Source organism: Varanus komodoensis, unplaced genomic scaffold, assembly GCF_004798865.1.
Source record: "Varanus komodoensis strain SLA01 unplaced genomic scaffold, ASM479886v1 scaffold1, whole genome shotgun sequence".
Taxonomy (NCBI): Eukaryota; Metazoa; Chordata; class Lepidosauria; order Squamata; family Varanidae; genus Varanus; species Varanus komodoensis.
The window spans coordinates 53,301,893-53,329,423 of record NW_025335268.1 but is presented as its reverse complement, the minus strand read 5'-3'; the positions used below and the strand labels follow the sequence as shown (position 1 = coordinate 53,329,423).

Here is a 27,531-nt window from a genome sequence, read left to right as displayed (position 1 = left end):
TTTTTTGCACACTGTGGCTTCCCCACTCCCCACGCCCAGAAACTGTAAACAATAATCCCTGATGTGACAGCTAGTGACAGCCCCTCCAAAGTGCTGCTACTGGTTGGCCACGTCTTACTTTAAAAAGAAATAAATTGCACTCCAAATGTATGCTTTTTCATAATGTTTAATTGTTGTTTTTGTTGGACATGTGCAACTGTGGAAGTATCAGTTCCAAAAATGGGAGAACATGCTTGGACAATTGTGGTGTACAGCTGTAAATGTGTAGCAGGTGATAACACTGGATATTGACTTAATGCCAAAAAGTTTTTATTTTCACTTTGCTTTTCTAGTAGCTGTCAAAAGGTGAGCTGTCAAATCAAACCAAAGCCATGAGCATTAAATCAAATCAAAGCATCCACAAAAAGATCCTCAGGGTTTTGAATGTTCCCCCGCATAAGGGCCCATTCTCTCAAACTATCCTGACCATTCCTAAGATAAGATGCTCAGGAATGTAGAAAAGTGCACTTCCTCTTTTGCTAACACTTGCTTTTAACACCTTTGAAAAGTAGGCATTTCTCCGGAAACAAGGCAGGACCAGGCAGGATCATTTAGATGCTATATTCCAGTTGAATTCTGTTTTAAAGATTTGCTTCTTTACCGAAAAACTTAATACAGCTGAATAGCAACAAATATGAGCTTCACATTTAGGCAATGCAAAACCCATGTACATATTAACATAATGGAGCACAATGCTAAAATGTGTGGGAAAAATATAGATGATTTGGGGTAGTGCTCATTCATTGCTATGGGACTTATGCCAAGATGTACCCAGATATTTTTTTAAAAATATTCAAATAGTTATGAAATAATCTCACTAACTCTCTCTCACACACATTTATAATATGAATTCAGCAAAAGTACTAACTGAGCTCTTTGTCTTCTGAGCACTGCAAAAAAAAAGATTACCTGCTTAGTTTGACTTTCAACATCATCTAGTGTTGGTAAGTCAGCCAGGTACTTTTCAAGTGTTTCAATTCTTCTCTGTTTCTCTTTATTTTGCTCTGATTCTTTTTGGCATTTCTTTTTCAGGCTGGTTATGTACCTGTCTCTGGTTTTCAGCTAGAAAGGGAAAAAGGTTATGCGTTTCATTATGTGAGGTAGGAAACAAATCTTTACAGGCTAATTTAGAAACAGACTCATTTTTTTTTATACAACAGATCCTTAAGGTGTTTTTTTCAAAAATATAAAACAGTGTATTGTTAAAACATAAGCTGTCTGCAATACAGTATTTACCTTTTCAAAAGCTAAGAGTTCTTGCTTCCTATGTCCAAGGTTCAACCCATGTCTATACAGAGCTGCTTTTTCTTTATTTAAGCCAAGAGTCTAGAAGCCGCAAAATATATTTATAAAACATACTCTTGGTTACAATTATTTGTCTTGTGTTAATAGTTGTAGGACAGTTTCTTCTTTTCAAAGTGTGACATTCAGAATGTGGTTGCTGGTGGTATATGATGTCAACATTAAAACTATGGGTAGTTTTAGATATAGCCTCTGCCAGTATAGTTCGTAGTGTTCCAATCACAGGCTTGTGAGCCTTTCTCCATCACTGCAAGAAAGTTTATTGTGAGCAGAACTTCTAGGGGGGAAATGGCTATACATAAGCAGGCTCTACTCGGGTTATTTATCTGCTGCAGAACAGATAGATCCTGGCTGCTTTGCTTAGATGTAATTGTGGTTATGCAAAGGTATGTGAGCTTAAAGCTTGCTTTCCTGTTTAGCTGCTAATATACCTTGTATACTCAGACCATGTATGAACTGATAACATGTAGGTATGGCCTTTGAATATGTGCACACACATATGAATGTGGGTCTGTCATAGGTATGAGAAAAGTTGCAAATCCATCCCAGTACCAACACAAGAGTCAAAATGCAGCCTAACATTTTCCTTGACAGTATGACAGTTCTTTCAGAGGATTTCAGGTCAAACAGCTGCTTTGTTGAGGTAAACTTCTGACAGCACTCTCATGGCACTGCCAGCTTTAAAAAAAGTCTGTCTTTATTATACATGATAAGCCAAAGCAGCTAACTACATGCATCTTGACAACCTATTTGTCAACAAGGATTTCTGTCAAGCAAACCATTTTAAAAATGCACTCTAACAATTAACAGAAACACTGCATAATAAAAATCAATCAAACCATTTAACCATTTTCTGGATGAGGCATTCATTTCATGGAGAATCAATGCTGGATTTCTCCCTACCACTGTAAATTTCAAAGCAAAAGATACTTTGTGTTTGGGATTTGTTATACCTAAATATCCATTAAACTGAGTATCAGCCATGGTATGAATTGATAGAGATGCCTTCAAAGAGTTTACTAGATGGCATCAGGAAATAGAAGTTGATAAGCCAGAAATAGGACACCCAAGGGCAACAGTGCCTTGCATAACTCTATTCTCTTCCACAACTCAAAAAGGAATCAGAACAAAATCAAGCATGCTTAGGGAATAATTGTTTTGTCTTTACAACACGCAAAACTTTTCCTGGGTATGAACTTTTTATAGATATTTTAGAACAGAATACAATATAATTCACTGTAGTTCCTTTAATATCCATTTTGGCTTTTATTAGTAGCACTGCCATATTACAAGACCTCCACTAGAGCAGCTGAAGTGGGTTGCTTTAACACTAATCTAACATCCTTTTCAATGTACTACTTCCACCTATTGTTGCAATTTAAAATAAAAAAAATGAGAAATTTAACAATAGATACAAAATCCATGTATGGAACAGTTCTATCAAGATGAGCCAGACCTGCCTACTACCATCCAATGGGATGCATCTTGACTAAGTCAGCTGAACTTGGATCCCACTGAAATATATGGATCTTAAACCATGATTAAATTGTTCCACTGTTTTCAATGGAGCCAAAGTCCAACTCAGTCTGGAACCAACCCACTACAGTCCAACCCCAATGAAAAAGAGTTTCTTCCCAGCTGAATAAAGCTGTGTAAAATTGGGACATCATCATGATTAGCCATATACAGCATATACAAATGATTCTTGGAAAATTAAAGATTCAATATAACCAATTCAACTGGGACATACACTTCTGTCACAACAATAAAGCCAAAATCTAGGTGGGGCCTACCTTCTCTTCCATCTTTTTTTTATCTTCATTGGATTTGTTTGCCATTTGTCTGAGAAACTCGCTGAGTTGTAGCTCCCTACTTTGTACTGCTGCAAACTTTCGTTCCAACTCCTCCTTTTCACAGTGTGCCACAGTTCTTTCTGCAAACTGAGCCTGCATTGCTGTGTTCTCATACTGAGGTTGCTTTGAAGAAAGAAAATGGAACAGATGAAAAAAGAATCCCTGAAGATACCGTTATTAACATTGTACAGCTGGAGCATGGTTTCTTGAGAGGTCTCTCTCACCTGGATTACTTGGATCAGAGTGGCCATATTGGAAAGAACAGAAAAAGTATATGATACATTGAATTTAATAATTTTAAAAGAAACATACCACAAAAATATTGGTGGTTACCTTGACCTATCTCATAGATTTCAAGTGGCATCTATTTTTCAGCACATGCCTAAACATAATAAGCAGCTAAGAATTAAGCATAGATGTCTAATTATCTATCACTGGCAGTAGGTAGAAAAGAAAAATGAATGTGGTTGTTAATCACAATGTTGACCTATGTCTATAGCACACTTCTAACTAAAAGGGCAATTGTACAATTCTTCCCTTCTCCTCATTCAAGTTTTCCTTTTATGCAGAGAGATTTTGTACAATTTTATGAAGTCTTATGCAGATAAACAATAGAAAGTCATATACTCTAGAAAGACTGGTATATGGGTTGACTTCTGCACTGTAACAATATGTCAAATCCACGTATGTCTCCTGTCAAACTAAAACTCAATCTAGATGTTATTACATGGTCAAAGTAAGCCTGAACTGTACCACTTCAGACTACTCTGAAGCATTACTTTAAGTTGGGGTGAGGCACCTATAGCCCTCCATACGTTATTGGTCCACAAGTCCTTGTGGCCATGTTGGGTGTATCTGACAAAAATCCAGTAATATCTGTGGGGGCCAGATAGCCACAGGTTCCCCGTTCCTGGCCTAATTAATTGCCCAAATATAAGCATGGCAGTGCTCCAGTTCACCCAATCACTGCAGCTTAAACACGACACCAGGGCTTGTATACCTGCAGTACGTGCTGGTGCTTGCTGGGGCCATTTACCTAATTACCACGTTGGCCCTTCTTGTTGTGTATTCTGAACCCACACAGCATGGCTTGTATGAGGCAGCAAGTTTATGGGTTTCTGCAAAGTGCAAACTAGTTTAATAGGAAAACTAAGCTAGTACTATATTGATCAGGTTTTTGCATATTCCAGTCTGATTCCCACCCCACCCTCCAGCACCAAAATAATCTCATCCTGAAGTTTCAGTCTCCTGACCTACAACCTGAACACGTGTGATCAGGTCTCATTCAATAATATGCCAAATACTTTTTCTCAGAGATTAAGACTTCTTGTTGTTTCAAATTGTTAATAGAATCCAAGTCAATAAACAGTATGTTTGCCATCATTTGCCCATTCTTAATTGCATCAATCCATTTATAGCTAATAAATTTTATTTAGCGAATAAAATCACAGGATCCAAAGGCAAAAAAATCCTAATACTATTTGGAAGAAAAATCCTGTTACTCCAATAGCACCTGAGACATACTCATCCATTCAGCAAAAGCATGTGATATTGCCCTACTAGGGCTCTATAATTTTAGAATACAGGTGGGGGATCTCATGACTAAATGCTCCCCCACATTACAGACTTCCAGCTCAAAGAAAGCTAGGCTATCAAAGAAAAACGTGAGGACACATTGATGGTCAGCCATCTGAGAGGGATGGGTTAACTGGGTGTCCTGCACTGAGCAAGGGGTTGGACCCTCTGCCCCTTCCAACTATTCAACTATTCTGTGATTTTATGATCACTAATAATGTGTGAAGCAATACAACTATTCAGGCCCTTTATGATAAAGCAATACAATTTCATTATTGCATATGACAGAACTCTCACTGTTGCATCTATGTTTAAACTTGAATGTTTAAAATGTAATATTACCAGTTCAGAAATGCATCTAGAGGAAGACATAGACACTGAACTGATTTCAATTATCATATTAAAAGATATGATATCCTGTACAGAGATACCAGTCTCATTTGATTTAATAAAAGTATGAAAAGTTTGAAAGGCAAAATATTTTATTGTAAGATAACAGAAGCCTACTATTCATAATACCATATGCACTCAGGATTTCTATTTGACCATGCAATTAAAAACTTCATCTTACCTGAAAACTACTCATGTAAGTGTCTTCACAATTCACAATGTGCCCCAATCTTGCTTGCTGAGCTCGCAGTTCATTCTCCCTTATCTTTTGATATAAAATGTTAATTTGCTGGTTCTGTCTGTAATTCAAGTGTCAAAACAGAAAAGAAAGTAGAACATATGAAGCCTGCGTCATTATGTCAATCTTTCCATTTTCATCTTCTCAACCTTCAAGAGGGAAGGAATTTCTATTTTATCACCATCTCAGTTGTTACAAAATTTTAGAATCTATATTCATTTTCCTTGGCCTGATCTGTAATTCCTTATGAACAGGAGACTACCTTGCCTAACAGGGGCTTTCTAATTAACTTCAGTAGATTTTGGAGTTCTTGCTGCATTGAGGGAAGTGCGAAGGAATTGATCCTTCCACTTCTGTAGTGCAAACAGCACTCTATATCTTTCACATTAAAATCTAAAGTGCTTTCCAAAACATATACAAATATAAGCTTTCCACTATCCAGAGATCTCATTTTGTAAGCCACATGTTTAACATTTATAGCTTTCAGTTGGGAAGTACCATCATAATGCTCTATCTTGGCTACATACTTATGTTCATCAACATGTTCAAGTATCTACACAGTATTTCACACTGATGTGGTCAGTTGTTTGTTATTTAATGAACTATGGGTTTCAAGGCACAATTATTCCTGTTATAATTAAATCTTTTCATCCTAAATTCAGATGATTTTGCAGACTACTGTTTCTACTTCCTACTATTTATCTGCTTCCTACTGTCTGTGCTCTAACACAAGTCAAATATCTGAAACAACATTTGTTTTGTAGCAATGTCATTAAAAATTACCTTACTGCCAGAAGAACTACTTTTTAAATACTAGTTTTAAATGCATATATTCTATGAATTGGGATGAAAACTATATGGCCTTGATCTCACTGAAGATGTTTTAGTATTTGGCTAATGGAATAATACTTGGCCATCTGTTGCAGAATTAACTTCTCTCTTGCAAGATGGTTTCTCAAACAAATACTGAACAAGCAAATTTAAGGGAATTTAACCTTGTATATCCCCAGACTTGCTTTATTGCCTCTTCAATGTTATCTATATAGCATTTAGGGCAGGATACATGTGAATCCAATTCATTTTGCTACAGGTAAATTCAATAAAGTGCCTTAAGTAATTTTATTACTTGCATATTTAACATATATTTAGGATTATATCCTATTCTAAGAGTTTCCTTCCCAAGCTGAAAATGGAAGAATTTTTACTGTTGCACTTACTTCTTATGTAATTATCTTGTACAACATTAATGTTCACACTAAAGCCAACTTCTTTTAAAATAAACTTGTCAAACATAATAGCTGTTAAAAAGGATGCCAAAGAAACTCTGCAGCAACATTCCCTATTTTACATATAATCCTATAAATCTCCAGAGCAGTCTGACAATAAAAGCCGTCATGCCACTTGCATTTCATTGCTGATGATGGTGAATGGTTGCTTTAATCCTTTGTTACCCCAACAGCTGTTACTATTAATCCACTGTATAACCACATGGTGATGGGACTTTACTTAAAAAAAATAATAGCATGATGATCTCACAGGCTAGTCAGAACAGAGCAATGGAAATACTATACCCAACAGTCTGCCAGTCTACAGGTAATTCTAGCACTTTCCAATAGTTTCCAGAGTGTAAAACCTTCTCAAGTCTACTATGCAGCAATTTGGGGTCACAAGCTGAAGTAGAATACCTTACTTCCAAAGTCAATGATAGATTCTTTTTCCAAATGTTTCCAATCTGTTCCCATTTGCTAAGTTCTTTAACACCCTTACACTTACCAGCTTCCACACTTCTCTCAGTGTTAACTCTTAGTCTTCCCACCTCAAGGGCCCCTCTTGATTTGTCCAGGACTCATACTGTCTTCCATATCTCTCCGAGAGACACTGTCTATATAGCACAACCATCTCTGTTTTCAATGATAAAATATACTAAGCCTTTGCTATGAATACTGGGTAACAACAGTATGAATACATCAATTAAGTAGTAGGGAACCCAGCATTCTGAATTTTTGTGGAGAACTGCTTTCCTTTGCTTTGCTTTTCAGACTTGGGGCAGGGGCAACAACTGATCTCTGTAAGTATCAAAGGGAATGTGTCCTATTCAGTTTAACACCAAAAGGCGTTTAGGAAACAAAATGCTAATTTATCCAAGCACCCTTTAAAAAAACCATTATAAATAAATATCGTTAAGAATTATCTAGAAAAGTATCTTCTATAGTAAGTGATAGATTTTTGCTTCTTGAGTCAGGAAATTTATACAAACTACATATTAAATGTGACCTCCAAAATGGGAAAGAAATCTATAAATACCTCTCATCTTTCTTTCCTTTAAGGTAGAAACATCTGTTTTCAAGAGCAACTACAGAGAAGACTTTGAATTTTCCCTTATTTTATATATAAGCCTATCTTTGACCCAAGTATGTATGTATGTATTTATTTATTTGGGATTCTTGTATGCCACCCCATTCATGTAAGTACCATTCTGTTATCTCAAGTAATTTACATTGCACTTTCATGAACATGTTAACAGAACAATCCTGGGGGGCAGGGGAAGGATTCACAGCACAACCACCACCATATTCAGAAGCCTACCATTTCACAGCTGTTGGGGCCAAAGGTGAATTTTTCACCATTTTCGTAACTGATGTCTTTTTCTTGTTGTTCTTATTTTTTCCTGCTCATTAAAGCTAAGGAGACAAATGACAGAAAACTTTCCCCAAAGACTAAATACAAACGTGATTTTTACTCCTTTAAAATGTTGCAGATCTATTATCACTTTAAATATAGATTTAGCCTCTGTATGCATAAATGTTTACATGTAAACAGTGCTAAAACAGCATAATATTTCTAAAATAAATACAGGATTGATATTTAACAAGAATAATCAACATGAACCTGATTGGCAGAAGATTCAGGACCAATCAAAAGAGGTTATTCTTCTCATAATGCGTAGTTAAACTATCTATTTTTTCCACAAGATACATCAATGGCTACTGTTCCTGGTGGCTATAAGCTATCTCCAGCATCATAAGCTATATACCTTATGTATACCAGCTGCTGAAGAATTTGGCAGGAGGGTGCTGTTGCATCCATGCTCTGTTGGTGGGATCCTGAGGCACTTGGCTGGCCACTGCGGGAACAGAATGCTGGGCTAATGGACCCTTGGTATGATCCTGATTCTTATGTTCTTAACCATATAAATTAAAATGAATATTTAAGCATGCAAATTGCAAGCACTTATGCCCCCTTCCAGAATTCTCTTGCTCATATTTGACAACTGAATGGACAGAATTAATTTTAGCCCCCAAAGGTATTTTCTACATCAAAAGGAGGAACAGAAAACAAAGTTAATTTATTTCAGGCATTTCTATTTTTTGTCTCCACAACTGGTGAAGAACAGAAAGTATATATTTCATTATATGATTCCTTGGTGCAGCCACATTTAGAATACTAGTATTGAACACTGCACATGAACAGAATGTTTTCCATAGTCTCCCCTGCCCCACAAAATGCAGGTGCGACAGCATACAGGAGCTATGGGGAGAAACTGTTCTACTTACATCTATCATGGGGGAAGGCACGTCTTCCACTGGGGGAAAGCACTAGATGGGTTCCTCCAACTACGTACAGTTCTAGTTGCCTCATTGTAAAAGGTTATCCTAGAGCTCAGAAAGGTCTCAGGCATCACAGACTTGTTATTTTAAGAGGGAAAAAGCTGGGACAGCATGATACAGTGTTTATAAATGGAACAGCTACACAGTACAGTCCCCCACACATCCATAACATTAAAACTTGGGAGACCCACTGAAGTTGACTGAGAAACATTCTTTCACACAGTAGAAAACTTGATGTGCATCACTCAGAAAGCTTGGACTATTGGGTGGTATAGAAATTAAGCAGAAGCAGCAACAATAGAATCCTGAAATATGGTGATAACCACTAGTTTAGATGGGATTCAAAACAAAATATGGGGCCCCCCACCAACACTGCAATGCACATCTAGTACCTAAGCCTATGACCAAGTGGGACTAAAAAAATAACAGCATCAAAATCCCTTCTCTACCTTTGCTTTCTCTTAATATGCAATACAATAACAATGTTGTTCTGCATGCAATGAGGGTTGTGTTTGGACTGGAAAGAGGGCTGGGAGGCCAATTTAAATAGCATGGACATAGCTGCAGCCTGAGGAGGATGCCAGTTTTTTGACTGGGGACCTAAGCCAGTCTCATCTCCATCTCTGACTTGTGTACCTCATTGGAAGGTTGTCCTAAGCTTTTCTCTCTTACCACAGCTGCACAACTTTCAAAAGGGACATAACAGGAAGATTATTGTACCTTACTTTCTCAGCCCATGGTGCAATTTGGAAATAAAAGCAATGGTAAAACTGTAGGGTTGTTATACACTACTCTTCTCAGCTTCAGCTCAGCTGTAAGCCAGTCAGAAAGAAACCTACAGTATTCAGTCTGAATCACACTTCTGGGGATGTCATAAGCCACTTTCTCTTTGCCACAGCCCTTTCCAACCTGCAATATGGGAACAATAAATGGCAATTCCTTTGGATTTTTTTACTTTTTATACTAAATAAGAACTGTGTTAAAGCAGAAACATTTCTCTTGCTGCTCTCTTAGGATGCTGTGGGCTGGGTATGGCATTGTGGAGATATATACCTTTGTACTAAGTTCCAACTGCAAAAATATCTTGAATTTCTCAATAATGTCTATAAACAGTCCCATCCCTGGGAAAGTTCCTTTGTGTGAAACAGGAAATGATCTTTCCAGACTAAGAGATGGTTCTCTCCACCCTTTTAATATTAACAAGTCTCTTTTTAATCTTCCTTTGTTCATTTCTCTCAAAAGAACAAAAGAGAATGAGAAAAATGGGAGCAAAAGACAATGGAAGAAGAGACACCCAGATACAGCTTCCCACTTTTCACTCATTTTTACACTAGAAGAACTAGATTCACAGTTGATGGAAACAGAAAGCTTAATTAGAGTCAGCTTAGTCATTATTTCTCATTTTTTATTTTACTGAGTTGCTTGTAGAACTGCTTATGAACATAATGAAGAAATCCAGTGTTTAAAGTGGGGGGATGGAATTGACTAGAAGTGGCTGTTAAAGAGGAGGCTATGGCTAGGGCAGTCCAAGTAGCTGCTGATCTGTAGCATTTTGAAACCACTGTCATGCAAGTAGCATGTCCAGTCAATTCTATTTCCACACCACCACCAGTTTTCTTTTCTAACCATCTCAGTGCTTTGTAGCTACTCAGTGTACTCAGTCCTCACTGGGATCTTTGGGATTCCCTTCCCCTTGAGGTTTTTTCCTTCAATATTTTCTGCAGTTTTACAAACACTGGGATTCCTCCAAACTGAATGATACTCATCAGCTGCGTATGAATCATACATTTCTGGTTATGGAGGGATCAGTGCTCACCTATGAACTTTGCAAATAGAATGATTAAGCAAATTCATGGAGGAATGAGGTCTATCTAATATCATTAGTAACCGCAGTTGTATAATACAAGACATTGAAGACCAGAGGCTGGAGATAAAGCAACAGGAAACAGCTATGTGAGCTCCCAGAAAGGCTGGATTCATGGAATCAGGAAGTTGAACTAGGCAGGCTTAGTCTTCTCTCAACAGGAAAAAAAATGTTCACATGCAGCCAAAGATATAAAAGGCCTTTATTTGAGCAAGAACCTCTCAATTTCTGAAATGTTTGACACTTTAAAAAGTAGTTCAATGTAATTCTGAACTATTCGGATATTTCAGATTGAAAGTTCAATCACATTCACTCACTGTTGGAAATACATCTATAGAATTTTCAAACTAGCCTGCAGTTTAATTAGATTTTCTTTGTCTTTATCTGAGAAATATCTTGGTCCTGCCCATTTCCTTTCCAATGGTTAATGTGGAAATACAAAACCTTATGCATGCGCTGCCCCGAGGCTTTATTGCGATGGGGCGGCATAGAAATGTTTTAAATAAATAAATAAATGCCTCCCAAAGGCTCAATATTAGAGAAAGGCAGAGTATGACAAGAGATCTGTCCTTACTACCTTCAAAAGAACCCCCAAAATTTATTGTTACTGATTCTCTTTAAAATAGAGGTTGTAAACTTATATAAGGTTATATTAGATGATACCATCTAGCTGGGTATCATCTTCCCTGACAAGTAGCAGCTTCCCAGAATCTCATTTGAGGTTAATAATTCTGTTCTTGCCCAGGTGTAAGACAACACTTTAACGTTCAGGTTCAGACTCAGATTACAATCTATCTATAGCTTTAACTAGAGTGGGCAGATATCCTACATCCTTTTCCAATTTTGTTCATCCCAAATATCTGCAGAAAAGAAAGGAAATATTGCCACTAAGTATTACCTTGTCCATCAGAGTATCTTGTTTTCAAAATTTTACCACAGGAAAATACAGAGATCAAAAGCCAAACAAAAACAAAGGTTTCCAAAATCCTCCACACATGCATAAAGGTTTGCATACTGTGCAATTAGAGCATATCATTGTGCCAAGAGGAGAACAGGCAAGCCTTGCATACATGGACTAACTTTCATGGTTGTCATATTATGCCTCAGCATCTGGACAGTTCCAGCCTTTCTCATGGAACAGCAGGCTCTCAGACTGCCCAAGAAGCTGTCTATATTCAAACTTAGGGATGCATATCATATATTCATCTTCATCTTCCCTACCATCACTATGTACCTTCAAAATAACTGACTGCACTCTTCTGATGCATAGCTGAGGACGCAAGACTACGGTGGTAAAAAAAAAGAGTTAAAGTCAATCTATTCTCCACATTCCTCCTTCAGTAGGCACAGAGCCATTTCCCAAAGTTGAATTATCCTGTTGTGGCTTAAGCCATAGTGGGCTGGGATGCATACCTGGATGAATTTGAATATTCACTGCCTGACCACAGGTTGTCATGTCATGAGAACCCAAGTGGCAGGGTTGTACAAAGCCAGCCTTTGTATAATTCATGGCTTGTTGTTGGGCAATATGAAAGTTTTTTTAAAGTAAATCATGGGGCAGTTTGATTGTGTGAATCAGTCCATTAAATATTAGTTTATAGATAAAACCAAAAGCAATTTGATCACACTGGCGCTTTTTCTAGCTTCCACTGTCAACTATGTCTACAATTATGTAGCCCATGATTTAGCTTTGTTCATCTGAATGAACTAGGAATTGTCAAGGCTGTGCATTTGGAGAAAATCATTTTGGCATGGCCCAGTGTTGTGCTTCAAATAGCAGAGTACTATTACCCACACAGATCCAACTGCATACTATCAGATGAACAAAGCAAAGCAAAAACAATTCTACCACAAGCCAAAAATAAAAGTATTTAATTCAACGATTTGGGAGTGAGTTAACCGAAGTTCTGCTTATGGTGATAAACCCAAGATTCAGCAGCTGTTTCAGAATTGCAAGCATCATTATACCCTCTGAAAGAAAAGCCATTCATTCAAATCCTAACCTTTGAATATACCTTTCCTTAAAAAGCCTTTTGAACACCCTTAAGCTGTTTAGAAGAGAACACTGCAAATGTTGATGAGTGTGCTATTATTTTCAGGGACTTATGTCATATGTTTAGCATTTGGCATTTATTCACACTACCATTCTAGGCAATCCTTGCCAAATAAACAGTGCCAGTATTAGCCTCAGCACTGCAGTGGAAATGTGTAGCATGCAATGGCCAATCAAGGTCAGAACAACCCAAACCATTACAAACCAGTGATTGTATGATGTATGTTTTTAAAGCACTGGAGTAGAAACACAATCAATAAACTAGTTAAAAATCATGCAAGAATCCACTACTCCCTCTAGTGTTAAAAATAAAGTCAAGTAAAGATTAATAATTTTTAAAGAATACAAACTTATTTCAGTGAGAATGAGCAACTTATATCCAGAGCATTACATTCTTTGTTTTTGCATTATAAACAAAGGAACAGCTGGACTATTCTAGGAACAAAATCCAGCATTGATGTTATCTAAATATTATTCATTCAAGAGCCACATACTCTTGCCTGTTTTCCTGGACTGGAAAACTGGACTGAGAATGGGGGTTAAATGGATTCAGTAATATTTACACACAAGCAGACCCCCACCCCCCCGCCCCAGTGTTCATTTGATTCTTACAAGCAAGTTCCAGTTCACAGTCCAACCTTATCTAGTTTGGCAGTTCCTGAGGTAATCTTACTCTTTTACCATATGACCAGCTCTGAATAGTTTTTATATCCTCAATATATCAGTTCAGTCATATGAACTTGTTCTGACTCTGCAGTTTTGCCCATGTAAACGATAATGACTGGGAACGAAAGAATCCCATGGAAGCGGAAATTCTTTCTGTGCACACACTGGGGTAGGGCTTTCCCTTCTTTCTTCTTGTAAGCACTCTACTACCCACAGTGTCACATAACCTTCAGAAGCACCACTCTGGGGGACATGCGTGTCAGCAGGGAGCCACCCCACTCTAGCATCGAACTATACCTTGAAACTTGTTTGGCATCAGTAAATAATGCCTCCCAAGTAAATTAATGTAAACTCAGTAAGTTTTCTGACCTTTTGATAAACAACATGGGGCCATCCTTCATAGCACATAGTCACCCTTCTGCTACAAAGTTGCTTTAGCTATAGTAATGCACACAGAGATGGAATTACTAATCTGAAACTCTGACTATGTTTCCATTACCTAGAAACGGCCCTCATGACAAACACTGACAAGCTAAGAACCTGTTGAAATACTTCAACAACAACCATTCATAGCATCTCGTGCTGCAGAGAATCCAGTTATAATCCTGGTTTTATGAATCCCTTACAGGGTAAGAGGAAATCATCCATAATTGTATAAGCACAGACTACAAACACTAGCAGATATATACCACATTCATATTATATATGAAACCAATCTGTACATAGGCAACTTATTGCCCTCCAGGTCTTTTGAACAACAGCTTCCATAAGCAAGGCCAGTGATCAGGGATTATGGGAGTTGTAGTTCACAACTATAGAGGGCACCAGGTTGCATACCCCAAAACATAAAAACTACTGGAAGCTACATTCTTAGAACAAAGTATTAACTGCTGATATATCAAGTTTTGATTGCTGACTAGAAAACTACAGGCTATTGAAATAGATTATTGCACGTTATTCATTTTGTATGATGGTCCAAATACTTGCAAATAGATGCTTTTGTGTAAAAAACACTGGGGCTCATCCTTCTCCACTGGGTTCTGCAAACCATCTTCTAAGCATTACCAAAGCTTGGGAACTTGCTAATTCTAATTTCTAATGTAGTTATACTCCTGACTCAAATTCAACTATTCTGTTCATTTTTCTTAACTTCCAATCTCCATAAATTAATAGTCTCCTATGTGTTTTAGATAGGCAATTTCTTTTATTTATCCTCCATGTAATACAAATAAACTTCATGGGAAGACCTTTAGAACCACTGCAAAGCAGTGCCTCCGACCCCCAACCTGGCCAGGCTATCCAGAAGTATACCATGGTTGATGGTATTGAAAGCTGCTGAGAGGACCAGGAGAACTAACTATGTACCATCAATTTATATAATGGCATTATGATGCTTCCAATATAACTCCTACAATGATCCAATTCTCATTACTTCATTCAAACCACTTTTAGATCGTGCTAATTTGCATTCTTCTTTCATATTTTACAGAGCACCTCTCCACACTTCTGGGAGATCAGTGTCCAGGATCCTCACCAGATTTAAAGGCAATTCTAAAGCAACTGGAAGAGTAAATTTACTTACCGATCTATCACAATCTCTTTTTGTCTTAATAACCCTTCTTTGATTTTCATCAGGGATTCCCAATTATTGTAGTCCTGAAAGCTAGCAGTTGGGTAACTCTGGTGAGATGATCCACTAAGAACCTGTAGAAAAATGCAAATAAGGAAACAAATGCCATCAGAGAAACACAAAATGAGTAGTATCACCCTTTCTCCATGTCCTACCCACCAGGTTTACACATATAAAAATATTGTCAAGATGCTTGCTTGGAAGAAAGATACTTCAGACATTTTTTCGTGGAAGGCTGTAAGAAAGCAATCCCTCCTCTACTTTTTTCCCCTGATTGGTATAGAACTATTTTGCAGTTACATAATCTACAGTATATCTACCTAGTGGTTTTTTCTTTTTGCTTTGCTTTACATTTTGAAACTAACTGAAGAATTACACATGGGCATACGGATTCTTCTGGTATTTCACTGTCATTAAACACATTTGATTATAGTTTGGAGGCACAAATAAAGCATTTTACCTCCTTCAGCTATGCTACAGAAAGTTGTAGGTTACAAAAATCATGAAGATGAAGATCTCATTGTTGGATTTTAATTTTATGATGCAAGCCAGCTCTGCTAAATGAAGGAAAGATTTATGATGCATGAAGTTGTTATTTGTAGTTGCTCTTCTAAAGAACACTGCTGTGCATTCCCACGAAATGAACTCTACTATGAATCAGATTTATGTCCTGATCATTTGCTCTGTGCTACTAGAAGCACCACTTTACCAGGAGCCAGTAAACTTGCCTTCTCTTGTGAGTGAAGACTGAAGTTAGTGAGGAGTTTAAAATAAATATATTTTGTCAATCCAGTATGCATGTTTTCAAGAAATATACCTTACAACAGTACAAATTCTATCTAGGACAAAAAGGAAAGGACTCTGTTCTAGATTGAATGGAGCACTGACAACTCTCACTTCCTGTAAAATTGGCTGATGAATTGTGAAGTACGGGAATATAAAAATCTAAAATAGTACTCAGTGATAGATATATAAGTGTACAAAACTTTTTGAAGAAAGATATGTGTTGTAGGGAGGTAAGTTTGTGTATATCTCTCTCTGTGCATGGAGGGAATTTACCTGGCATTTGTTGTTTATTTCAATGTTATGAGGCTGAACTGTTTTTGTTCCTTGCTCCAAAGCCTACACATTAATTTTCCACTACTTGTATCCAACTTTTTTCCCTGATACTATAAATATACTTCCCTTGATAGTGCCCAGAACAACAGCAACACTTTTGATTCATATAGAACACATGGTGTTGAATACTCACAGCAGGTTCCTAGGCTGATAAAATTATCTGTTACCAAAATACAGGTAACCTGATATTTCCAAATATTAAGGCTGATATCCTAAAGGGTCTGACAATTTAATTAATTCAGGAAAATCATACAGAAGTTAACACTGAAATGTAAAAGTGAACTGCTTAGGGACTGTAGCTGAATGGTTTTTGGAGTGTAGTTTGATGTCAAATTATTCTGAACTGCAGTAAGAAAATAAATACAAGGACAATATGGGCCTTTTACACATTATATAATTATTCTGATTGTACACAACATTGGGCTATTGCAAGAGCTTCTGCACAAAAAAAAATAATAATGGACTCATGTAGCATCAAACCAGTTTTAGAATTAAGTTAACACATGTTCTGTAATAGTAAGAATAGTCAACCAACAAGAATCTTGCTGCTACACAGGACTAAGGTGAGTGACAGAAAGATGCCAATGAAGCAGTATCCATTTGCTGTATGACTGTCCTACTGTTGGGTTCTACAGGCCAGTACGTCTACTCACTGATGAAGCTTATGTGCTGTCCCTGTTGTACACTTTTCCTCCTAAGACCACTTCTAGACAGCAGCTCTTGCAGCACCAAAAACTTAGTGCAGTGTTCTGAAGCAACAGCTACCATCCACACGGATGCTGATAGTTCACTTGATGAGAATATGGATCAGGACAGTCTACATTTGAATTTCTGGTGAACTGAACACACAAGTAACTAGAAGCAATCAACTGATGGTTGTTCAATCAATCAATCAAAATACTTCAGCTGCTGAAAGAAGTATATTTTTAGAAGTTCCCTAAAGGTTATGTACTGTACTTCATGGTTTGTACTTAGGAGCTGACTGGGAATTGATATGGATCAGTAATTGGTTAGAGAACAGAAAGCAGGAATAAATGGGGGGATGAAAACAGTGGGGTCCAATAGGGATCTGCAGTGGGACCTATACTTTTCAACATATTCATAAAGATCTGAAATTAATAGTGAGCAGTGAAGTGGCTAATTTTGTTGATGACATTAAATTAGAGCATTTAAAACAAAAAGGGATTGTGAGGAGGTCCAAAAGGACCTCTCTACACTGCGTTTAGTGTAAGCAAGTGTAAACTGATGCTGACTGGGGCAAAAAAATCTCAACTGCAAATATATGCTGATGCGGTGTGGTGGACAGCTCAGTGATAATGCCAACCTAGTATGTGGCTGCTGTAAAAAAGGCAAACTCCAAATTAGGCAATATGAGGAAGACAGCTGAAATTAAAACTGCAGGTATCATATTCCCTATACACAAATTTCTGGCACAACCACACTTAGGGTATTCTCTGCCATTTCGATCACTGCACCCAAGAAAGGATATTGTAGGAAAAAGGCAGAAAAGGGCAAATTTAATGATCAAGGGGCTGGAGCAATTCCACTATTAGGAAAAGTTACACCTCTGTAATAGAATTGTTTGGCTTAGGGCAGGGGTCAGAAACCCATCTTTCAACACTCTGCTGCAGCTCCCTGTCGCTCAAAATATGCGTCACAACCACCAATGTGCGACACCCGCCGGCATGCGATTTATTGAGCTGTTCGACCCCCTGTAGGCCAACCATGGATAAATCCAAGAAAAGAAAAGTTTCAGAAGAAAACGGAACGTTTAATGGTATGTGGGCAGATTCATTTGCTTTCACTGCTGACGAGACTGGTTTACCAGTATGCGTAACATGTGGTGAGAAATTGGCAAACAACAAAAAGTCGAATGTTGCAAGACATTTCCAGAATAAACACACACCCTTCGCTGCAAAATATTCAGATGGAGATGAGAGGAAAAAAGCCATTTCGGACCTGATGCGGAAGGTTGATCTGAGCAAAAATAATCTCAAGAAGTGGATTAAGTCTGCAAATTCAACTACATATGCTAGTTTTGTGGCCGCTCAGGAAATAGTCAGGACGGGAAGCCGTTCACAGATGGAGATTATATAAAAGAATCATTCATTGATTTCATAAATGCAGCACACTGTAGTTTTTTATACATAGCACAAAGGTAAAAAACGATATATGCAGTGTTATCTTCACTTTAGATGTCAAAAGGGTTTTATAGCTCCCCGTATTTTCTTTTCTGTGGGAAACGGGTCCAAATGGCTCTTTGAGTGTTTAAGGTTGCCGACCCCTGGCTTAGGGAAAAAAGGTGAATAAAGGGAGACATGACAGAGATGTTTTAAAACATGCATAATGTGGAAAGAATGGATAAGAGTTTATTTTTTAGTCTCTAATAACACCAGGATGCAATGCTATCATCCCATAAAGCTGACTGGTGGAAGTTCCAAAGCAGCTAGAAAGAAATACTGCTCCATACAGTGTAGTCAAACTATTGAATTCAGTTTCACAAAGTATAGTGATGGGCGCAAAGCACAGTGAACCACATTTGCCTGGACCACCATACAAGGAGCCCTGCTGCTGGATATTTTGTTCACAAGCCTGCAGAAGGAGTAACATTTTGTGCTGGACTCTGTGGCAACAGGATGTATGCTGGGTCGGTGTTATCTGTTGCAAACCATCTGTAAGACTCTTGGTGCAAGTTCCCATTTGTGAAGGGAGGTTCCTGACCTGCTAAGTGAATAGTCAAGGATACTGGATGTTCCCATCAACTGTATGACTATAATATCAAGTAATGTGATGTTAAATGCACCGGTTCCAGAGGCCGAGGAGATGTTTAGGAGAGGAAGAGATTTTGTACTACTTTGGTCCTTCATGTAGATAACTATGGTGCTATTATCTGTTGTGATCTTTATGACTTGCCCTGTGATGGAGCTTTTGGATAGCTACAGGGCTTTAGCAACCATGAGAAGTTTGAGTTGGTTGACATGCAGTGCTTATTCCCATTGAGACTACAGTCTTTTGATTATGAAAGAGCATTAATGAGCCGCCCCTCCAACCAGGGAGAAAGTGTGTATAGTGACTGTTACTATTTGGCAGGGTTGAACCCTTGCAACAGTTGAGGTGGAATTATCCACCAGTGTGGACAGTGCTTGACCAAATCAGGGAGAAACAGGAAATGAATGTTGGGGTCCAGGTCTAGAGAGCTACAACTGCAGTTGTCAGGTCTATGACACAGAGCAGGTGGCTAAAGTTGGAATACTGGGGCTAGGGTCCTGGAGCAGGATGGCAGTCTTTGTGAGATGCTAGAGGATCAGAGGCAAACCCAAGTCCAAACAAAGGCTAAGGTCAGGTACTGGTCTAAACAAAGGTTAAGGTAGACACAGGAACAAGTGAGGTCAGATACCAATAGGGCATGACAGGTCTAGAAGTAAAGGAAGGGTCAAGAACAGGTGAGGGTCTCCTACCAACATGGTGGCACAATACCAGAGGTGAAAGCAAAGTCAGAAGCAGGTGAGGATCAGGTACGGACATGGCATGGCAAAATCAAAGGCAAGGTCAAGAACAGGCAAAATTCAGATACCAACAAGGCATGGCAGAATCAGAGGCAAAGGCAAGGTCCACAGGCAAGCTGGGCTCCAACATCAGGAAGGAAGAGCATGATCAAGAAAAAGGAAATGTCAGGAAGGACAAAGAACAGGTACTGGGCAAGGGGGTGCTCCTAGATACTGGGTTGTCACTAGAGTCACAGGTTGACTCAGTGAATAAGAGCACCTTATATCAGCTTCAACTGATTTACCAACTACATCGCTATCTTGACAAGCAGAGCCTAGCAAAAGTGATCCATGCTATAGTAATCTCTCATTTGGACTATTCTAAGGTGTTCTATTTGATGCTGCCTTTGAAGACAGTCTGGAGACTTTAGTTGGTACAGAATAGAGCAGTGAGTTTGATAAAGGGGACTGGTCAGCTCAAACACATCGCACCAGGCCTCTACCAATTACACTGGTTACTGATTGAAGTTTGGGCCTGATTCAAAGTGCTAATATTAACATTTAAAGCCCTAAATGTTTTGAGGCCAAGTTATCTGAAGAAACACCTCCTTCCTTATGTGCCTACCTGAACCCTGAGATCATCAGCAAAGGCTCTTGTCAAAGAGCCCCCTCCAAACAAACCTACTAGGGGAAGGGAAACCTCAGTCATGGTACTCCATCTGTAAAATCAGCTCCCCAAAGAGGTGCACGTTATGCTCCTTTCAATGCCTGGTGAAAACCTTTTTTATTTTCCCGGTATTTTGATAGTTAGATTTTTATTCTGATGTTTTATATTTATATTGGACCTCTAGGATTGATTTAGCCAATGGTAGCTATAACAACATAATACTGCATTATTGTATTTTTATGGTGATTTTATCCTGATTGTTTTATATTTATTATTGTATTTTGATTTTGTAAGCCTCCCAGGTAGCCTTTGAGCTGATGGACAATGTAGAAATAGAATGACTAAATAAATGTTACAAATGATGTTAGTCACTGCAGCAGGCACAAAGGAACTGAGAGGCAAGCATGAGCCATGCCCAGAGCGCGTGCAAAGAATGTGAGTGATTTCACTTAAAGCTCTGTTTAGTTCTAGAATGTTCCAAATGGCTGTTCAGTGCAGGTGTGAGTCAGAGACCACAAAGAAGAATATGTATACCATTATTTATGGAAGGATGTTTGATAGTTTTTTCCTGCAGAAACCAAAGGAGATGAGAGCTCTACTTTCATACATTTTATAATTTTCATGACATTGTAGTCTTGGCTCCTAAAATATCACAGGAGGTTTGACCAAGCCAGATGACACTCTAGGAGAAATGCAGAAACCTTGTGTTCTGAACTGTGACCCCATGGACATTTGTGGACTAAAAAAGTATATCAGCATCAACCTTTAAATTACATAATTTTTGAACACATTTTTTAGTCAGTCTTCAGGCTGTAGATACTGAAAATGGATCCAATGGCAACTCCATTTGTCTGCTGACTCCTTTCTTGGCTAATCAAACGAAATAAGATTCTTCTAAATAAAATCAGTATAATGACAACCAATTTGGGAGGAAAGCCTACCATTTTTGTTTCAGTTTTTGTTTCATTTCATTCATTCTAAGGCATCACAACAAGACAAAAATAAGAATTAGAATCTAAGCCCTCTCAGTTGTATAGCACTTCTGGAGCCAAAAAACTCCAACTACAGAAATGTTTCCATACCTATCAGCCAGCTAGACATCTTAGCATGTAATGTTAGAGAAAGCAAAGAAAGCAATTCTTTAAATCATGAACCAAAGCCTGAAACATATCTGCCAGAAAGCCTTCTGCTTACATTCTGGCCAATGTTATGGACAACACTTCTAGGTGGCACTTCAAATGACGTTCAGAGCAAGTGTGTCTGGAATTTTCCAGAGATAACAGAAGGTCTCTCCTAAGTATAGCAGCACTTGTTTTAATAAGTGTTGTTATTATCTTCCCATTACGTTTAAATTCACTAAAGATCATTACAGTCTTTCACCTCCTTTGACGCTGTTTAATGCACGAAAGAACACTACTAAAAAGTTTCTTTTAAACACTGAACTATAAAGTAGTGAATGACTATCAATTCATTAATAATCCATTTGGTGTTCGCACTAATAATACAAAGGTCAAAAATTCAAACTATACAATGTTCTGGTTGAAAAAGTTGCATGTGAGCAACATTCATGTTTTAGGTTCAATTCTTATGTCAAAACATCTGTAATAAGTATTGTTGCAGTGTCTAGAGACAATGTCATTTAACATATTTATTTAATGAAGCTATAACATGTTTTGTACAACATTAAGGTATAAGAGTATTTCCAAATAGAGGGTTTCCTAAGTGTTGCATGCAAAGTTACAAACTTAATGGGCTTAATAAAAGTTAATACTGTTTCCTCAGAATGTAGAAATCACCTTAGAGAAAGGACCTTTCCTCTCCACCTTTTAAAAACATCATCTACCCACTATAAATTCCAAAGATAGAACCAGAGTTATGCATGCTAAAGAGCCAGGAAAACTTAATGGATGCTTAATGAACAGATTAGGTGTAAGACTATCATATGTAGAAGTACTCTCCAAGAGACCAGGAGAACTGGTAGCAAAAATTGCCTTTCAAAAAGAAGACCTGGTCCCTAATTTAGCTATTACTAAGTGGAGAAGCAATCAACCTCTGATAGACTAATTGCTCAGCTTCAACTCATTTACTCAGCATAACTGTAAGTCCATGGAGAAAACTAAAAACTTAAGGTGAGACATTTAAACACTTCACCATTTGGTTCTACTCTGTCACTTAACACTATAAAGAGAGTCTGATAAAGGTCAGCACCCTGATAAAGGTCACATACCATTTTTACGGGAGTTCTAGGGTTAGGCAGCTTAGTTGTGCCCATGAATGAAAATACATGGAAATATAATGGTGAACATAATAAAAATGTAGGTATTTAAAAACACATAAATGCCAATAATACCTGTCCTACCCATAGCTCTTCTAAAACTGTCACTCTCATTTTACATGTGTATGTATTTTCTAGACATGAATGCAATTTCATACAAGTGTTCTCATTTAAAAACATGAGAAGCAATTCTATTAGTCTAGCTGGATTTTTCCTATAATTGTGCAGACTAAAGGTTTTGTTTAAAAAAAAAGAGTAAAATGAGAGAATACCTTTTGTTTACTAATACAGGGACACAACAGAATGAAAAAACAGTCTGTAAAAACCAAAGAAATTAAAGAGAAATTTATTTATTTTTCCATTTATATCCTACCTTTTTCCTACAAAGGGCTCAGGGCAGCTTACATCAATCTCCTCCTCCATCTTATCCCCACAACAACCCTGTGAGGTAGGTTGGGCTGAGAGTCTGTGACGGGCCCAAAGTCACCCAATTGGCTCCATGGCTGAGCGGGGACTAGAACCCAGGTCATCTGAGTCCCAGTCCCATGCTCTTAACCACTACACCACACTGACTCTCCAGAAATTGAATTAATACTCAAGGTTTAAATTAACACTCATGGGCAAACCTATTAATCACCAGTGAATTAAATATCACTTGTTTCCTCAATGTAAAAAGAAAAACCTTAAGTATTTGTTTTGTTTTAGAGGAAAATTTGGAAGATTCTCCACATCGTCAACCTAAATAAAATACTCAGGCTGAATAGGCCTGTGCTGTCAGCTTTTCTGCAATTTGTGAATATGCCAGAAAGCTGCTTCTAATAAATTTTTTGTACTTGAAAGTAAGTACTACTAAATGTATATAGTTTAGCATATATCATTATAGCTCCTGTGGTTTGCTGTCCTATGTTTGTTGTCTTGCCATACTGATTTAGTCTTTTATTGTATTTTTAATATGAGCATTTTATGAATTGTGTAAATGATTTTAAATTTGTAAACTGCCCATGCAGTCTGTGAGCTACAGTGTAGTATAGAAAAGCAATAAATATGCTTAGATTCAGACTGTATTTAAAATTAATTAGACTGATCGGTAATTACTTAAATTAAAATGTTCTTACACATATGCATATGCTTTCCTCTTTCACTGGGATTTGTAGGTGCTTAATTCTGCCTTAGCTGAACCTCATATTTAACAAGAGAGGAGACAAAATTACTTAGAGGTTTCTTTGGCTAAAGTTCACAAGCTTCTCTCAGGCGTACATACCAAAATGATGAATACATCTCAGACATTCCTTGCTTGAAAACTAGAAAACCATTTTTGTAAACCTGAATGACAGCAAATGCAAGGTGTTTATAAGACTCCAGGAGAAAATAGCTAGTAAACTACTTTCTTTTTGGTGAGCCAAATATTGAGCCGACTTAATATGAGGCCTACATATTTACATAGATACACAGTATGAGGCTGTTGGAATTAACATAAAACTGCCATTATAATGAGTCCTCTGCTCAAATACATAATAAAGTTTCACAGATGCATCATACATTTAATAAGCACCTATGGTCTAGGTCTACCTCTTGCAAACCTGAGATGGGGATGGGATGCGCATACGCATGTATATGGGATGTGCATATGCATGCATATACGCAAATGTGCCCATGCCTCTAACCATGTCATGGTCCTTTGTGTGTTGATGCATATGTCTGTATAAGGGCTTGTAAATACATGTGGCACATGTATAGAGAATGATTATATACACCTTCATTCAAAAAAACAGTTGCTATAGCATGGACAAGGGACACCGATATTTGGAAGGTAAGTCCTCTATACAAGGTTATCTTGTACTGTCTACAAGAAAAGCATTCAAATCAATTTCCCAATTTCTTAAGCTAAGGAAATTCCAAGCATGAAGCAGCCCATCCCCACCACAGTTCGAACACCACATATGCATGAGCTACATCATATTAACAAACTCACTTTTCTTGACCTCCAGAGACGGGGGGGGGGGGGGGAGCACACACGCACACACACACACACACAGAGTATTCACTTATACTTTTAGTGGCCTAGGAAGCACGTTATGGATGCTCACTTTTTCCTGTATTCAAGTCAACTTAAAAGAGGTGCAGGCCTTTTCATTTCTGCTGACTGATTGTTAATATTCCCTCATTGATATAGCAAGTATATGCCCGTTTTGGGTGCTTCTGGCTGCATCTTGATTTCATGGCTTTATAGCAACACCAACCAGTGAAGGTGTGAAGTTTCTCTCCCTCTCAGTCACCACTCAGCAGCTAAGGTAGTATACTATCATGCTTTCTCCAGACACAACTCTAGACAAAACAGTGAGAACAAGTAAAGTGTTCATACTGATCTGGTTCAGCTGGGGAGATCCAGACCTGCTTGAATGGAACAGAGTAGCTAAACCACTCTCCTTGAGCACTAGAGTAAATTCTACTTGGTTGTAAAAAGCTAGAATTGCTCTCCTGATAAAAATGTAAACCACAGCTGAAAAATTGTAACAGCCTGACTGACAAATACAATCTTTGGCCTCTAGTCTGTAATTGCAGTTAAAGTGGAGATAATCCAGCTCCAGAATTCTTGGTTGTTGGAACCTCAACTGGCCTCACAGCCTTTTATCTCTCCTTCATATGTCTTTGCCTCTGCGTTCATCCAGCACTCATAGCATGTCAAAGAACGCAGCTAATCTCAGTGCTTCCTGGAACGGTTTATCTGAAAAACACTCATCGCAGCTCCTAAGTTACAAGACTCATAGCACATCAACGGGTGCTGTCTTTGCCAAATATGTAACATTTTCTAAAGTAACATCTTACACATAGAATAAGGGATGATTGTGAATTCACACTGTAAGGTCTAATCCAACAACCCAGTGTCTAGCTTTGTTTCTATGAGCCAAATAGGCCAAAGAACTAGGGGATCCACCAAAACTTAAAATTAGTTACTCAAAAGTTGTACCTAGTAGGTTCATAATTCCTGAATGTATGAGCCTTGAATACACCTTAGTATTTTTGTAATTTTAACCAAGACTGATTATAAATTAGTTTACATTTTCTGCATGTATCTGTTTCACAAGGCTAAGCATTTAACTTTCATCATCTTTGCACATGCTCAGATGTTGCTTGCTGTGAACAAAGCACAGCGTATCATAGAATGATACACTGCTACACAATATACAGCATGATATGCAGGACAAAAAAGAATATACTCCAATAGTTTCATGATGTATTTCAGGGGTGCCCATGCTCAAAAGTTCAAAGATAACTCAAAAACTTTCATCCAAATGCATGAAGCTGGATATGTAACTCAGCCTGCAGATTACAAATTGTTGTTTTGTATTTTTGTTTTGTTAAAACAATAAAAAATAGGATGTGGTAAGAATTTAGAAGGTCTCGTATCTGTTTAAACACTGATGGTGATGCAGAAGGCTCAGAATGTTTTAGCGTTTTCAGAAGAACATTAAAGCTAATTTTCATTCACAAACAAACCACAATCAATTCGAATACCTTTTATTTTACCTTGCTAAAATATCAGTTCCAGTGTTTGAAAATTCTTAGAGCCTCTTCCACAAAACATGTTATATCCTTGCAGCCATGAACATCCTCAGCTTCATTCAAACAAAATAAGAGAACCAGACTGGCATGGATATAATCAGCAATTTCCATCATCATTATGGTTGAAAAAATATTGACATTATAACCATTATTTCCAGCTTCATAAGAGATAAAATACCAATCTTTTTCTCTTGTGCAGACATAATACACATATCATATTTCATCCTCCTTCAAACTGATTACAGGAGAGAAGGGACTCTCAAAAAAGAATTAATAGCATTCTCATGCTCTATGTTAACATTCTAAATTTGGTCTTATTTGTTATTAGTCTAGCAAACATTCTGGTTGTGTTCCCAGTGAATAGTTTCCTTTTTGTAAAGCAATTTAAAAAATAGAAAAAGAAAAAAAGAACAAGTTTAAATAAGACACGGATCTCATAAAGAGGGCAAAGTCTGAAAATATGATGCAGAATCAAACCAAGACCAATTGCAAGAAAAGCTTTAAAAGTGCTTCTTTTTTCTGATGAGTGATTGTACCATGTATTAGGTTGTTATCAGTCTGCATCAGATATTTAGTTTGTGTGAATATATGCAATTGGCAATTTCTATGCTTTTACCTGCGTATTGACCTCATTATAATCAGACAGGTGGACAGGTCCTCCCTACTATGTTGTATATTGCAATTACACAAGAAATATATTTCTAATCTTATGAAACTGTGTTATTCAGCCCATTGATCCACCTAACATGGTATCTTCTGCTATGACCGATAATGGCTTCCCATGGTCTTGGAAGCCTTTCCAAACCATGCCACTAGGGATCCTAAAACTGGTAATACCCATGATTAAGTCTTCATGCAAACTTGTGTGGTCTCATAGCGACATATGGCCCATCAGCAGGCATCAAACTTTATACCAACATAGGTTCTGCAACTATGACTTTAAAAGTTTTTGGCACTCTAGCAAGAATAACAGTGACAATTTATGCTACAGTATCAGTAAAATTGAACATAGTGACAAATTATGCTACAGTATCAGTAAATGTGCCAATGCACTGGGTTGGCTATGACATGATGTTTGGCTAGCTTCAACTCTGTCTTCAACACACATAGTTCAGCCGCTTGCAAGATCAAGCTGTTAACCATAGCATACAAATGAGTGTCTGTTTACTTTAGAATTAAACAGAGAGATACACCTGCAGTTTT

General features: G+C 37.7%; 1 protein-coding gene across 1 annotated transcript in view; it reads right to left on the bottom strand.

The window, feature by feature from the left end:
- Positions 1–27,531, bottom strand: part of CEP85L (centrosomal protein 85 like) — a 106,734-nt gene that overhangs the window by 21,169 nt on the left and 58,034 nt on the right. The window contains exons 4-7 of the mRNA XM_044420176.1: positions 15,171–15,292; positions 5,341–5,458; positions 3,135–3,317; positions 872–1,101 (exon numbers count right to left, since the gene is read on the bottom strand). Of these exons, the coding sequence (XP_044276111.1) occupies positions 872–1,101; positions 3,135–3,317; positions 5,341–5,458; positions 15,171–15,292 (653 nt within the window). The remainder of the gene's footprint in view (positions 1–871; positions 1,102–3,134; positions 3,318–5,340; positions 5,459–15,170; positions 15,293–27,531) is intronic.